Source organism: Crinia signifera, chromosome 6 (assembly GCF_055691185.1).
Source record: "Crinia signifera chromosome 6, ASM5569118v1, whole genome shotgun sequence".
NCBI classification, from domain to species: domain Eukaryota; kingdom Metazoa; phylum Chordata; class Amphibia; order Anura; family Myobatrachidae; genus Crinia; species Crinia signifera.
The window spans coordinates 290,338,740-290,355,944 of record NC_139222.1 but is presented as its reverse complement, the minus strand read 5'-3'; the positions used below and the strand labels follow the sequence as shown (position 1 = coordinate 290,355,944).

Here is a 17,205-nt window from a genome sequence, read left to right as displayed (position 1 = left end):
CTATTAGTTTTATGGCATCTCTACACCAGTGAGAATGTCTCCTGTAACCAGCTGACTGCAGTTATAAGTCACTACAACAGAAGGCTGATATAATTATCAAGATTGGAGACAAGGGCATGTTACAAATTAGGAGTGATGGCTTGAACTCTGCTTATAGAATTAATACCATGTAGAAGGTGACATAGAAAATACCATATGCACAAGAAATCATCTTTAAATAGACCAATTTCTGAAATGTAAAAACTGTTAATAGCATTTCACTATAATTCACCCCAGATACTGTACATAAGTATATTGTATTGCCTTCACAAAACATGGATCATTTCAGGTATAATAAGACTTCAGTATTTTCTATGAATAGATATTTTTTCTGGGTTTTCAGTGCAGAGTGAGGTGCAGAAATATAAGAGGGGGGGGGGGGGGGGGGGTGACGTTTAACAAAGAGTCGCCAAACAAGATAAATAAAAACAAAGTGACAAAACAGCAAAAGCAGTAATAAAGTGACATGAGGCGAATTGGGGTGTATCGCATGGTATGTTGGAGTATAATGACTGATTTAGTTCACTTTGAATACAGTATTCAAATATAAACAGATAGGAAAGGCATTATCCAGGTAATCTTTTTGGCTTTTTTACCAAAGACCTCTTTTGGCACAGAGAATAGACCCTCTTCCTAGAGCAATATATTAATGATTATAAACATGGCCTTACATGAGACCTCAGTTCTGGTGCAGGGAAACAATTGGGGATCCTGGCACCGCAGAGCCGGCCCTAGCCTAAATGATGCCCTAGGCAAGATTTTGGCTGGTGCCCCCTAGCACCACCACTAGTTCCGCCTCTGACTCTGCTCCCCTTTCCCAGCACCATCAACCCTCATCATAGAAGTCATCATTTTGGTGCTCCTACCCGCAATATTTTAAATAGAAACAGTGCACACATTTGGTGTGCAGCCCAAACAGGGGTGTGTTCTTGCTGGGAAGGGGCATGGCCACACAATTTTACCCCCAGTTCAAATTATGCCACACAGTAGTGCATCTTTATTCACATTATATCATGCATGGTGTCCTTTATTCACGTTACATCGCACTGTAGTACCACTTTACCTAGTTATATACATTACTCCTCACATTATTCACATTATACCCTTAGAAAAAAATCCTGAGAAAATAGTGTATTTTAACCACCTCCATGGCCACACTGCAACCCAGCACAAAGCAGTGTGTGCTGGGCAGAGCAGAAGAGCTGATTAAGGGGAAGGGGCCGGGGCCCCCACTGGGCCCTCCCATCAGACTTTGGCCTGGGTAATTTGTACCCCCTACCCCTTTCTCTCGGCACCCCTGATAATACCACACAGTAATGCCCCTTATTAATGTCCTTATAACCATAATGCCCCTTACACATTATGCCAACCTTTATTAATGCCCTTCATACACATAATGACACACATAATGCCCCTTACACATATGTTGCACATTATTAATGCCCTTATACACATGACACACATAATGCCTGTTACACATATGTCGCACATTATTAATGCATTTATACATGACACACATAATGCCCCTTACACTTATGCGAACACTATTGCACAACCAACCCACCCACAGACAGCACTCACACAGCCACTAACACTGTAACCTCTGCCTCTGCTTGGATACAGATGTTTCTGCATACATCTTGTCTCAATAGGCCATGCAGCTCCTGGCCAGTTCTGCTAACGTAACGTTGGGTGCATTTTTTGCTGAAAATTCGTCTTATTTGCATTGTTATGTGACCAGGACACACAAGGAGCTTCCGATGATTACAATGATATGGGGCATGCCTATATTTTATGTGCGACTGTGGCTGTACCTGCATACGGAATGCTATGTTACAGTGATTTTCATGAATACACTATTTCATATGCAAATACAGCCTCACTCACACACAGAATATAGGCATGCTGCATATCATTTTAATCAGCAGAAGCTGCTGATGCCCCTAGGCATTCCAAATGCCCTAGGCAATTGCCTAGTTTGCCTATGCCTAAGGCCGGCCCTGTGGCACCGTGTGCCCCACAATAGAATGAAGTAGAATGGAGAATAAACATGAAACTTGTATAATGAAGTCAGATATCAGATACAGTAAGTGGTGGAGGTAGAAACAATTTACCAAAGGTACAGAAATTCAGGGTGCTAAAATGTTCTGCTTCTCTAAGCAGCCGGCAGGGGAAGGGGTTAGTCAGACCCTTCAGACAATGATATACAGATTGTATAAAACAAAAATAGCAGCGCTTACAAATTAATATGTGGGATTGTCTATTTTTATAAAGACTTATAAAGAAATATTTACCATACTAGCATAAAAACAATAAATGAATATGACATTAATAAATGGGGCTGTTTTATTATGCTCTGTAATAGATGGTAAGTTCCACTTGTGGGAATGATAAGGTTAGTCTCACCACTGGAGGGTTCATAGGGTCCAATGTCCTCAGGATTACACGGTGCTGTAGAAGAACATGATCATTTGAAACCATCCCACTGGAGGAAGATCTGATGGACTGGATGACGATGCCCTCGCCGCTCCGGGCTGACATGCAAGGACACAATGAAGTTGCAATACATACGAACTGAAGCCTGCCGCCCTATATATTTTCAAAAACAGCCACATTTATTAATGTCATTTTCATTTATAGTTTTTATGCTAATAAATATTTTATGATTCTTTATAATAATAGACAATCCCTCATATTAATTTGTAAGCGCTGCTATTTTTTGTTTTCTGCTAAGTGGAGGATGCAGAGAAACAAAGGTCTGCAGCTCAGATGAGCAATCTATCTATCCCCTCTTTCCCACCTGACTTCAGGGAGGACCCAGTGCAATTCACCATTGCTCATCCCTGAGTTAAGGGGCCCAATCAGTAGTAAGGGCCCCCTAGAGGAGCAGACCTGACATTGAGTTGCTATGAGCTCTTGCAGGGTTTTCACCATGTGGTGTAATACATGCACAGCTTTCTATGACATGAATACAATACAGCTCCTTATTAAATCTCCCCCTCAGGGTGTAGGCAATACGGGGCATATACATTACGTAGTGTTCCCAGGATATACCGTGCTGACTGGCAGCCTCTCCTGTTTCATGCTGTCTGATTTCTGATACTTTGTACTAATAATTCTGTCTCCCCTTAGTCATGTTCCGTGTGGTAACTGTGGATCAGGACATGGAAGTATCCAATGAAAAAGTAAGTACTGTATATCATATTGTAACATGATGGTGGGGGGGTGGGTATGAAGAGTGGAGCGCAATACATCTGCATACCACATACTAGAGGAAAACCCTGTCTGTAAGTCCTCTGTACTGGGGACTGTCATGAACCATCATTTGGGCACCCCCGCACCTGGATCATGAGGGGGTAGACACCCCAAAATTCCTAAATGCAGCCCAGAGACACGGACACCCTCTTAGCTGAATTCATGGACTGCAACCTCCTGGGAGCCGTGCCTCTCGCACTAATGGAGCTGTCCACAGGACTGTGTGTTCTATAGTAATAGAATGTGACTTTATTGGATACCAGTTGTTTCGGGAAGTAGTCCCTTGTTCTTATAAGTGTTGTGCCTATCAGGGCATATATCCCTGAGACTGATAGATGTCTGTCTCCGTAATGTACTGTTTATTGCATGTGTGCAATTTCCTGCCATCCAGTGTGTGAGTGATACATGGGAAAGCCAGGACTGACCCCCCCTCTCCCCCTGCGCTCACAACCCCCCTGCACAGGAAGCAGCAATCAGCTGAGGGGGCTGTGACATCACAAATGACTACAAGGGGTTAACATGGCTCATTATACAATCCCAAAGTGGACATTTTCCTTATCAGCATAATTACCTGGCCTTTGTTCTAAGGGCAGTCATTGCAGACTACATGTCTCCAAAACCACAGGGGGTCTCCACATAGCTCTGAGACACCTTCTAAAGAGCAGGATTGAAATCCCTCCAATCAGGACACTCCGTGAGGTCACCAGGGGAGCGGAGCATTCTGGGAGGATGGAAGTTTTGAAGAGGGCACGCACCAGGGGTGGGGGTTTTTGTGGAGTTTGAGAGACTGCAGAGAGAGGCGGCTGCCAGGAACCAAGCCTGTCCGCCTGGTGCTGGTAGATGGGGACACAGCCAAGCATACTGCCCCCACCAGAGCATCACAGGTGCCTGGCTTAAGTGTGCCAGCAGGAGCTGGGTGACTTTTCCAGGGTGCCCTACTCCCAGGAGTAGTGATTGGCGCAGGCCAAGATCAGCAGGACACCATCATCGCCCTCCCAGCAACCAACATCCAGCAGACGCAAGTATTCCCTGAGGTGGATATTCCCGGTATTGGGGCAGGGGTTCTTGCTTTGTGTGGTTCTAGTCATATTGGTCTATTCATAACTGTGTTTAATGTTAATGCTACCTGTATATAGATGTACATAGTGTGGTTACGGTTTACATGTTTATTTAGTCTCTATGTAATAAAGGTTCCGTTGGACCTTGCTATTGCGTGTTTTCTGTGTGATCGCAGAATCGTGTGTGGCCCCGGGACCCGTGCAAAGCTGTAAACTCCGCCTTTCTCAAGGCGGAAAATACATGAGGCAAAAGTAATGCACATTATGAGCCTGGGGTCGTCACAATTGGTGGCAAGCAGTGGGGATCACACAGGCCCGACGTCCGGGCAGAGCCAGGGGTCCGTATCGGTATGCGGCCAAGCTCTAAAGGCGCAATAGTCCGTAACCCAGTAGTATAGAACCACACAGAGCAGAGCTCTTATAAACCTAGCTGGAACACCGGGGAGGAAGAAAAAGGTTCCTGTGCGAGGGCATTAAGCGAGGGAAGAATTCCGCTTAAGTGCCTGCTTGTCCAGGGGACTTTCCCTGCAAGCGTGGGAACGGTGGAGTGTGCCGTGGCCCAGAAACGGAAGCTGAAGTGAGGGGGTTCAGCAAGTGACGCTGGCCAAGCCCTACTAGTGCAGCACGTTTTGAGAATGGGGCCAGGAAAAGGACAGAAACGTCTAAAGAGAGGCAAGAGGTGCCCACAGTCACCCAGAGCAGTGAGGCTCATAGATGAGGAATCGTCATGGAGGCGTCTGGCCGAGGAGTGGGACCTGAGCAGTCCAGCCGAAAGGATGCAGCCCCTCTGGGATGATTGGGAAGCAGCATGTCGGTGGATTAATGTGTGGACAGGAGCTACTACAGAGGAGAAAGCAGCTTACCTGACCGATGAATTTGAGCAGTATGTATTTGAGGCTGCTGCAGGGAACCTGCTGCATACGGTGGCGTGGAAGGCTTTTGTCACAGAAGTAAGTAACGCCACGCATCAGCTAATGCATAGAAGCCGGATCGCTGAGGCCAGCGTGCCAGCACCGGGTAAAGCGGCTCCTGGGAAGGAGCCCGCGAAGAGAACGCAAAGGGAGGAGGAGTTGATGGTGCCACCGGGGTGGATGACCGAGGGGTCCACTACCGAGATCCCAGGGGGGGAGGCGGAGGATCTGTGGCCTGCAGAATCTGGAGCTCCATTAGCGAGAATGAGTCTGGAGGACCTAACTGACGAATGGAGGCTACGATGCAGCACACCCCCCGAAGGCCGCTCACACTGCACTCTTATCCGATGGGTGTACGAGCAACAAGAGGACCCGCTACATGCATTCAGCGTGTATAGGAACTGGGTCCTGTGTCCAGGAGAACTGAGAAGTGTCCAGGAGCAGTTGCAGTGTCTCCTGCACTGTTATGATAATGCAGAGAGGGTCGCCCTGGCACAGGGGCAGCTGAATTCTCCAGAGTGGCTGGACCAGTGTCAGCGGGGGGAGGCAGAGGAACAGCGGCTGCTGCGGCTCATGCATCCTCAGAGAGCCACAGAACTAGATTCCCCACTGACACAGGGAGAAATCACAGAACTGTTCCCATTCAGTGAGTTGGGAAATGAGGAACTAGCTGTGGAGTGTCCCTGTGATATCGCACCAGGGACCCCGGACTCTAAAGGAGCCCTAACATCATGGACTGTGATTGTGGCAGATGGATATCGGGAAGAGGATATTTATTCCCCCTGCATTGTGCCAAGTAGTGTGGCGGAGCTGGGCACTGTGGCCCCACATGGTGATGATGGACTGGTGCACACGGAGCCCGTGATAGATGGAGCAGTGCCAGTATACAGTGCAGGGGCTGCCCCAGAGAATAGCCCCAGAGCAGAGCAGATCTCGGAGGCTGGGACTGTGATTGCTGAGTCCTCGCCACAGGAGGTACAAAGCAGTGGTCAGCCACTGCTCCAAGCAGCTAGCCAAAGGATGGGGGTGCACCCAAAAATGGCACCCCAGGAAGAATGGCAGTACATCTTCCCTTTTGCAGATGTGGGAGATGGAGACTTTGAAACTAGCGGCCAGGGGGTCTGCAATGATTGTGCCCCAGCCGAGGGGGCAGTAATTCTCCCTTACAGGACCACCAGCGGCCCAGCGAATGAGGGCATCTGGCCCCAGGAGCCCCAGCATATTCAGAAGGGGGAGATGGAAGGAAGTGTGTCTGGGGTGCGCTCTGCCACTCTACCACCCCAGGAGGATTATCCAGGACTGTTCCCACTTAGCCATCAGAGCCAGGAGGATCTGAAGTCAAAAGGCAGGTATGTGACTGGGGTGCCAGAGCAGGGAGTAGAGGCTGGGGTGCAGCGCTTCTATGAGTCCCCTGCAAGAGTGACTGACTGTAATTATGTGCCCGGGGAGCCGCTGCAGCCAACAGGCAGCCAAGCAAGCAAACATGGAGGGGATGGTCAGAGGCATAGCTCATCACCCCTCTGCGCCTCAGAGGAAGACACCTCACCACCCAGCATGGCACGAGCAAGAGAATGTGAGTTTGCACCTGGGGCTGTGTGGGAGATGCCAGCAGTGCTGCCGTACAATGCCACCCCACCAGTCCCTCTCATAGCCAAGCTGCGGAAGCAGTGCACCCTGGGGAAGATGGAAGTTTGCCCAGGGGAGGCCCAGCAGTTGTTGTTCCAAGGGCTGGGGGAGGTGTTCGACCCAAAGGGGGAAGCTTTTGAGGGAAGAGCAGGAGAAGGATTGCGGATACCCCCTGCTCTTCTGCAGCCATGGGGTGGAGGAGAATTCCCTGGGCCACTGCCTATTGCTAGGGGCAGGTGGGGGCAGAGTGTGCGGAAGCCCTGCGAGGTGGATGAACAGACAGGGATGGAAGGTTGCCCAGTGGAGGCCCAGCAGTTTCCGGGGCTGGGGGAGGTTTCCGACCCAAGTGGGGTGGATGTGAAGGCGTTGGAGGGAGGAACATTGTCGGTACCCACCACTCCTCTACAGCCAACATCAGCACTGTTGTTGAGAGCGGCCAGGTTCCATGATGCTGGTCTGAGTGCGCAGATCAGGCCCCTCCCAGTTGCGCCAGAGGCGGAGGGAGGAGGAACAACCAAAAGGGAAGGCGAGGAGGAAAGCTTTCCACATGATAGGGGAAAACCCGGTCACGGGGATGCGGGAAGGTGTGTTACAAATGGTAAACTGCTGACCTCAGACCCCACTCACCCGGAACAGGAGCCGGTCCTCCCCAAGGGTAACATATGCACACCTTGGGGTGACCCAGGCGGGAAAGGGGTGATGTCGGCCCAGGCCACAGGGGTAGTGGTTATACCTGACCCGCAGCCCCTGGGACGATTCGCCAAACCCAAGAGGAAAAAGGAACACCCAAAGGGTTGTGGGTTGTCCCGACAGGATGAGCGGGACCATGCCCGCATGCGATCTCTGGGCCCGGTCATCCTGACTGGCTCCGATCGCGGAGCTAGCCCCTCTGACCGGATTTAGAAAGGGGGAGGTGTGTCATGAACCATCATTTGGGCACCCCCGCACCTGGATCATGAGGGGGTAGACACCCCAAAATTCCTAAATGCAGCCCAGAGACACGGACACCCTCTTAGCTGAATTCATGGACTGCAGCCTCCTGGGAGCTGTGCCTCTCGCACTAATGGAGCTGTCCACAGGACTGTGTGTTCTATAGTAATAGAATGTGACTTTATTGGATACCAGTTGTTTCGGGAAGTAGTCCCTTGTTCTTATAAGTGTTGTGCCTATCAGGGCATATACCCCTGAGACTGATAGATGTCTGTCTCCGTAATGTACTGTTTATTGCATGTGTGCAATTTCCTGCCATCCAGTGTGTGAGTGATACATGGGAAAGCCAGGACTGACCCCCCCTCTCCCCCTGCGCTCACAACCCCCCTGCACAGGAAGCAGCAATCAGCTGAGGGGGCTGTGACATCACAAATGACTACAAGGGGTTAACATGGCTCATTATACAATCCCAAAGTGGACATTTTCCTTATCAGCATAATTACCTGGCCTTTGTTCTAAGGGCAGTCATTGCAGACTACATGTCTCCAAAACCACAGGGGGTCTCCACATAGCTCTGAGACACCTTCTAAAGAGCAGGATTGAAATCCCTCCAATCAGGACACTCCGTGAGGTCACCAGGGGAGCGGAGCATTCTGGGAGGATGGAAGTTTTGAAGAGGGCACGCACCAGGGGTGGGGGTTTTTGTGGAGTTTGAGAGACTGCAGAGAGAGGCGGCTGCCAGGAACCAAGCCTGTCCGCCTGGTGCTGGTAGATGGGGACACAGCCAAGCATACTGCCCCCACCAGAGCATCACAGGTGCCTGGCTTAAGTGTGCCAGCAGGAGCTGGGTGACTTTTCCAGGGTGCCCTACTCCCAGGAGTAGTGATTGGCGCAGGCCAAGATCAGCAGGACACCATCATCGCCCTCCCAGCAACCAACATCCAGCAGACGCAAGTATTCCCTGAGGTGGATATTCCCGGTATTGGGGCAGGGGTTCTTGCTTTGTGTGGTTCTAGTCATATTGGTCTATTCATAACTGTGTTTAATGTTAATGCTACCTGTATATAGATGTACATAGTGTGGTTACGGTTTACATGTTTATTTAGTCTCTATGTAATAAAGGTTCCGTTGGACCTTGCTATTGCGTGTTTTCTGTGTGATCGCAGAATCGTGTGTGGCCCCGGGACCCGTGCAAAGCTGTAAACTCCGCCTTTCTCAAGGCGGAAAATACATGAGGCAAAAGTAATGCACATTATGAGCCTGGGGTCGTCACAGGGACCATGACCACTTCAAGTGTGTATGGGGAAGAAAGAACAACCTACAGATAGAAAACAATGAAAGTCTACAGCAGGATTACTAACATTTCTGAATTCTGGTACCGAGAGTATTTGTTTCACAGTACCACAACACATCACTGGCCACACCCACATGGCGCTGGCCACACCCACACAGCAGTTGCCACACATACAGGGAATACACCCATACACCCCAGCACTGGTCACACCTACACAGCATTAACAACACCCACACATCACTGGCCACACCCACACATCACTGGCCACACCTACTCTGACAGGCCCTTGGTTATTTTCAGCCCCAGGCTGAGTGGCTCCTAGTCTGGCCTTGCTTGTAGTACTGAATGCACCTTATGCATATACTGTATTATAATTATTTTTGTCTCTTTGCCCCCACAGTACCCGCTGGTGGAGATACAGGTGAGTGAGCGCTTTATACTTTTACTAATAAGATTATTGCCACAATTATTTAGAGATTTTTGTATATTTATATTTCAGATCGTAACAGAATGGATGAGATCCCTTAGCTAATAGATAGTAACTAACCCTTCTCTATAACCAGCCGATGGGTTCTCTCTGAGTTTCCCATTAGAGACAAAGCAGTATACAATTTATTACCCATTCATATGACGCACAAGCAGTAAAAAGCCCATTCTGACCATACATAAAATGTACAAACTGGGAGATAATGGTCAGCACAGTATGTCATAGTTATAAAGCTACAGTCACGTTATAAAGTGGCAGTCCTGCAGGTTATCACATTAGCCTCATAGCCGGTCACGTTATAAAGCAGCAGTCCTGCAGGTTATCGCATAAGCCTCATAGCCTGTCACGTTATAAAGCGGCAGTCCTGCAGGTTATCGCATAAGCCTCATAGCCGGTCACGTTATAAAGCGGCAGTCCTGCAGGTTATCGCATAAGCCTCATAGCCGGTCACGTTATAAAGCGGCAGTCCTGCAGGTTATTGCATAAGCCTCATAGCCGGTCACGTTATAAAGTGGCAGTCCTGCAGGTTATCGCATAAGCCTCATAGCCGGTCACGTTATAAATCAGCAGTCCTGCAGGCTATTGCGTAAGCCTCATTATAAAGCTGCAAGTTCGCAGACGATTGTGTTAGCCGGGATGTAGTTGGAATCCCAATGTTTTGAAAGCCGGCTGTCAGCAGACCGACAACATAATCCCGGCACCCATCAGAATCCTGACACCAATATCTTCAGTGTCAATATTATGAATGTCAGTATGCAGGGGATGGTTAGGGTTAGGCTGCTAGGGGGAGGCAGGTTTAAGCTGCAGAGCGGGGAGGGTTAGGCTGTGGAAGGACAGGGTTAGGGTGCGGGCAGGGCCAGTGCTAGTGTGTTCGGTGCCCTGCTGCCAACTATACATTTGCACCCCACATAAATTACAAAGGGAGGACAGGCTGAAGGCGCATGCTGAAAAAAAGGAGTGGTTTCATAAAAATGAGTGTGGCCACACAATATTACCTCCATTTCAAATTATGCCACATTGTAGCATATTATTCACATTACACCACACATAGGCCCTTATTCAGATCTGATCGCAGTACAAATCTGTTCTCAAAATGGGCAAAACCATGTTAACTGCAGGTGGGGCAGATCTAACATGTATAGAGACAGTTAGATTTTTGTCAGTTATTTTGTTTCTGTGCAGGGTAAATACTAGCTGCATTATTTTTACACTGCATTTTAGATTTCGGTTTCAACACACCCCACCCAAATCTAACTCTCTCTACACATGTTACATCTGCTCCACCTGCAGTGTACATGGTTTTGCCCATTTTGAGAACGAATTTGTACTGCGATCAGATCTGAATAAGGGCCATAGTGCCTCTGATTCCTATTACACAACATAGTAGTTTATTTTATTCACATTATGCTACACAGTAGTGCCACTGACACATAGAGCCCAAAATAGGAGTGCCACTTAGACACATAATGCTCACAGTAGTAGCACTGTGGTGATGGAGGGTTATGTTTTGGGGAGTTAGTGTTAGGCTGTGGGGAGGGAGAGATAGGAGTAGGCTGCAGGGGGGAGGGTTAGGATCTGGGGGAATGTTAGGGTACGGCTGTGGGGAGGGAGCGTTAGAGTTATGCTGTGGGGAGGGCTAGGCTTCAGGGAGGAGGTTTAGGGTGAGACTGTGGGAGGGGGTAGGCTGCTGGAGATAGGTTTAGGGGAGGGATATGGCTGCTGCTGTCCAGCATTTGCTCCTGTAATGCGCACACACTGTGGGAGCACTATGCCACATGACGCTGTGATCCATTTGCAGATGCAGCTTTCCCATAAAAGTGAATGGATTGAGGGTGCATGCTTATGGTCGCAACCACAAATCTCAGGACCCATCAGTCTTGCAGCTGTATATACAGTACTGTATGACATCTACTTATTTCCACGGTACTTGTGTAGTTTCACGGCACCTGTTCATAACCCCACTATCCACTACGCATGGAGTTGATGTGCGGCGAGTGCAGCGAGCCACCGAGCCCGAAGCGTGGCGAGCGCAGTGTGCCCCGAGTGGGGACTTGGATCGCTGCGCTCGCCACACTATATAAAAACAACTCCATGCGTAGTGGGGTTATGAACAGGTAAAAAATCGCATTGGATCACATTGATATATTGGGCGATATCGCATTCGAGATATCGGCCGATAGCATCCGATATATCGGCTGATATAGCATCCGATATATCGGGCGCCATGAAACTACACAAGTACTTATTCCACAAACATACACAATACATAGTATGGGAGATCGTTACCAGGAAATGATGCATCGGACATACATGTACTATTAAGCATCAATTACTATGTAAATTATCTGCGACTTGCTGAGAGTTTGACAGAGGACCAATAAATGACCGTGTCATGGCCTGCCGCCATTCTGTAAGTATGCTATATGGTTGCTCAATCTGCCCCAGGGACACAGTGTCAGCCAGACCATATAAAAGGTAGTACAGAAGATAGAATCTGATTGGCTGCTTTGGGCATCTACTGTACAATGGTATAAACCTGCACTGAAGTAAATACTGTACCCACATATAAGATTATTATAATTATTTTATTTATAAGGTGCCACAAGTGTTTTGCACCGTACAATGGAACAGTACAGGGAGACAAACTTAACATTACAGTAATTCAATAACAGAAATAGAATACAGGTAAAATTAGTGCCACAATTCAATACACATTGCAGATTAAATGTAAGTACTGAGGACTTGACCAATGTGCTACTAGGGGCTGGGAGCCAAAGATGGATATAAGTATGAGGACAAAGATGGTTACATAGGAGGTTATTCTGATCGGTGCGGCCAAACGTGCGTACGTTCCCTATTAACGTACGCTAGCCGTACGCGGCCGTTGGGGTTAAGTCCACCCACAACTCAGCCGCATACGTACGGGCATAAACAACGTAGAAGGGGAGTGGCGTACAAATGAGCGTACGCCAACGTACACGGACGGGCCAGCCCTTACACTCCGACAACTGGCGTACAATTGAGCGTACACCACCGTTTACGGACGTCTCTCGGCCGTCTTCCCACCGACTTCTTGCGGCTATCTGAGCGTACGCCAGCTTGCACGGACGGGTCCCTATAGTTTTCAATAGAAAAGTCAGCTTATGTCACCGCTCGTGAGAGTGAGCGTACGTCCGTGTACGCTGACATACCCTTCATATATATGGACCTGCAAATCTTGCCTTTCAACTATAATTATGAAAATGAATTAATTGATTGAATTAAATAATGTGCAAAATAGTGGCCATGGGCTTAAAACATTGCTGAAACATCCTTTGTAGGTGTTAGATGTGGTTTATGTTATTGTATCATAAATACAAAACCTATGTTTGTATTAGAGTGAACACGTTGACACATGTCGACTTGTGTAGATTGAGTGTGCTACTGTGTAAAGTCTATGAAAGCACGTAGTGAATGTGTCTAACTGTTTAACAAATACCTACCTTAGCAAATATAAGCAGGTCTTAAAAAGATTCTTACCTTAAATTAAACAAACCTTTAAATGTCGAGAAGTATAGAAAGATAAGCTTCCAATGTGTTTGAGTGCTGTGTGTGGCTTGCAGGTAGTGAATTCATGGTTTGGACTTAATAGACTGCAGCATTGCTTATTACATTCAGGTGTATGTGTTTGAGTAGTAATCCGCGTAAATTAGCTAACCCAGGCGCACGCTGGCATGCGGTATCTGTAGGGGTGGTTTGAGATGGCGGTTGGCGGCCGCCTGTTTTGTGTCCGAAATGAACGATGCTTTAGTCGATCGTGCGGTAGTAGCACCACTCATTTTTGGTGCACACCCCTGTGTACGCCCATATTTACGCCCATTTTCCCTCATTATTTCGGCCGCTCCCCTCAACACGCCCCTATGCCGCCCCCAATACCCGTACACTCGCGTACAGGTTTTTTCGCACGTAGAGACCCGTCCGTAAGCGTTGGTGAGTGGTCGCGCCTGCGCATTAGCGAATGTACGCATGCGCAGATCATAAAAAATCCTGGGACGTACGCGTACGGCCCGGTCGCTCCAAACAGAATAAGGCCCTAAGTGTTTGAGTATAGGAGAGCTGTGAGTGAAATGTGAAGAGAAGTGGGCTTAGGCAACAAGATGGAAGAGGGCCCTACCCGGAGGAGCTTACAATCTAGTAGGAAGGGGAGACAGACAGATTACATGAGGTGCTTGATGGCAGGATGTAAGCAGGCAGTGATTGTCAAGGCATGTGGCAGGGGTCAGGAGGACAAGCCTCATAACTGTTATGCAGTGGAAGGGTACACTTTGATGAATAGGTGAGTTTTCAGTGCCCATTGAAGCTTTGCAAAGTCGGGGGGAGTGTAATGGAGCAAGGGAGTGCATTCCACGGAAGGGGTGCACGGGCAAAAACCTGAACTCTGGTATGGGATGCAGTGATTAGGGTGGAGGAGAGACAACAGTTGTTGGCCTTTAAAACCACTGTATTGTGTAGTAATCATGTGGGTGTGAATTTTGAATAAAAGCCTTTATACTGTATGACTGTTCTGTATAGACCCATATAAAGTACCAATAAACAGGCGAATAAAAATATTTTAATTATAACAACAACAAAAAACAAATAATTAGTGTGAAATGCTTTGTGAGCATCTCTTCTGCAAAACAATTTTTTTTTTTACCACTTTTCAATCAGTCAGTTTAATGTCCAATACAGCTTGGGTAAGTAGCATACAGTAAAAGTAGAAATCAAAGCATGGTCAATAGCTTGTGGCAGCATAGAAAGTGTTCATCAGGGTAGCTGAACATGTCTGCAGCTGAACTGAGCTCACTGTGTGAAATGCTTTGCAAGCATCCCTTCAGCAAAAAAGAGGTTCCTTTGCAATGTGTATTAAAATGAGCTATACAATGTAAAACATAGAGTATCCAGCAAAAAAAAATCATAATAGAGCACATTTCTAATTTACAGGATTTGTCAAAAGTTTAAATCTTTTAAATCTTGTGTCCTTTGTGGGAATCACACCCCAAGAAAAGTGCATAGTAACCATTGGCAAACCCAATAAGCCAAGACAGCCACTGAGCCAGGTGATGATCCCCTTCCGTGATGTATGTTTACAATTGTAATTACTGTGCATGATCTGTATTCAGTGATCCTGCAGTCCAGAGCTCATCTGTAAAGCATTTTATAACTGCGTGTCTGCCACCACACCTGTATACAGCATTTAACATACTGTCAAGTTGTTCTGGCACTAAATATATCTCAATGGAGACCGCAATGGTGAACAAGTGGAAAACATAAGTAATACACTCACCAGCAACTTCATATACCACACTAAACCAGAATACACCACAGGGACGATAGATGAGCTTGGCTACATCTGTATTTCACACCCTGACTGTCCAGTCTCCATGTCTCTCAGTCTATACATAGTGGTAATATATCACACCCTGATTGTCCAGCCTCCATGTCTCTCTGTCTATACAGAGTGATAATATACTATACTCCAACTCTCTGGCCTCCATGTTTCTCTGGATTTTTGTAGGATCCTCAGAGGAACCGTCTGGCACAATGGAAGGACGTCTCTCCCAATAATGGAATTGTAGACCTCTCTTATCAGATGTCTCCTGAGCCTCCACTGGGGAAATACACTATAAAGACTGGAGACAAATCTGCACAGTTCGAGGTAGAGGAATATGGTGAGTTAAGGGGAATTACTTTACAGGGAGATGGTAGGATATGTATGGGTTACTATTTCATTACTAGTATATCCTTATATGTTTATAGATTTTGTTATCTTTTAATTCATTATTGTGTATGATAGGAAGGCAAAGCATCTGTTGGAATTCATCAAACTGACAATTATAGTACTAGTATTTTGGACCCATCAATACTGACAATAGAGAGAATCCCAGCAGAGAAAAGTATACATTCCTTCCCACTGCCCCTCAACCCCCCTACCTTGTAGAAAGTGGTTACCAAATGGAGTCATTGGGTGCAGGTTAGAGTGTCTCTGCAAAAAAAGATGGGCCCCTATTCCTTTGGGGCCCCTAGGCTTCAGCCTAGTAAGCTATATTGATAATATGGCTCTAAGTATACGAGGACTTCTAAGAGGATTGGAGGGAAGGTTTGTAGGGGTAAGGAGCACATTGTTGGGTAGGCTTCAGTTCAATGATATGTAACAATATCAGACAATAATTACTATCTGCAGGGTATGTGCACAGTTTGGGTATTACCAAAGTATGGCAGGAGGAGGAATGTCCTCGCTGGGGTCAGGCGTGGCATGGGAATATCCCATAGCTCTTTAATAATACAATAGGAAAACCTCATTGATTTGAATGGGATTATATTGTACAGTACGATTACCATTATAAAGATTGGAAGGCTAAGATGGATTTCCCTTATTACTAATTGGTACTTGTGTAGTTTCACGGCGCCACAAACTATGTTAAAAAAAGTAACTTAACTCCATGCCAACATGATAGTTCATACCCCCACTATCCATGTTGGCATGGAGTTGATTTTAAATAGCGTGGCGAGCGTAGCGAGCCACCGAGCCCGAAGCATGGGCGAGCGAAGCGAGCCCCGCAAGGGGACTCAAACGCACGGTGCCATACTGGCGCCGTGAAACTACACAAGTACCTACTAATTTTCTGATATTATTGGGTGAGGGTTAGTTATAGATTTTCCTTTAATACAGGAGAATCTTCAGTAGGGGACAGAGAAATGCGTAGGTGACCACTAATATAGAAAATATGTTATAGAACAAAAAATGTATACGTTGTTAATTTTGAAACTTTTTAAAAATGTCATATTTAACAGTACAGTACAATATTCAGATTGTGTTTTATATTCAGACTCTGTATACAATGTAACTGTGAAACGCTGGTTACTACAGTCATGTTCCGATACAGTAATTTCATTTGTAACTCATTATTCTGCTTTGTATAATAGCTTCAACCAATGTTGATGTCTGACATTTACCATGTGACCTCTCTCCCTCTGTTACCCAGTGCTCCCAAAGTTTGAAATGGCGATAGAAGGTCCAGCGCAGATCTCAGTCTTCGATGACAATGTCACCATATCGGTGTCTGGCAAGTGAGTCCTCCTTACTGCAGCCTCTCTTCTATCAGAGATCAGAACGATCTCTTCACTCTCAAATTGAATCCCAATTTATGAAAAAAAAAAAAGATTTATGGGTACATTATGTAATTAATTGAAGGAAATTCACCACACCTTACAGAAACATTGGCATTTCCTATTAATGAATGAAGATCTAGCCACAGACGTTGGGGATCAGGTCATTACCAGCTGGAAAAAAATCACCTAGCATCAAGGGAATATTAATTAAAAGCCATTTCTCTGGAACAAATAAGAAAAGGATAAAAATTGATGGCGGTTACTGATATGGCCACTGTAAACTGTGGCTTACCACTAATATTTCTGCATTTGTTGACTTTTTTTACAAAAAACATGGAGGTCTTACATTAGGGTCACTACACATTTTCTCAATCTCGTGGAGAAAGTTCAATGGAATCATAACTATATATTTATGATGTGACTCACTCTACACAAATATTCCCCACCTACAGTAGGAGTAATAAGTGCACTGCA

General features: G+C 46.7%; 1 protein-coding gene across 1 annotated transcript in view; it reads left to right on the top strand.

Annotated features, from left to right (window-relative positions):
• Nucleotides 1–17,205, top strand: part of LOC146009483 (alpha-2-macroglobulin-like protein 1) — a 196,413-nt gene that overhangs the window by 36,557 nt on the left and 142,651 nt on the right. Inside the window, exons 5-8 of the mRNA XM_083149909.1 lie at nucleotides 3,172–3,224; nucleotides 9,514–9,534; nucleotides 15,137–15,290; nucleotides 16,605–16,689. Of these exons, the coding sequence (XP_083006035.1) occupies nucleotides 3,172–3,224; nucleotides 9,514–9,534; nucleotides 15,137–15,290; nucleotides 16,605–16,689 (313 nt within the window). The remainder of the gene's footprint in view (nucleotides 1–3,171; nucleotides 3,225–9,513; nucleotides 9,535–15,136; nucleotides 15,291–16,604; nucleotides 16,690–17,205) is intronic.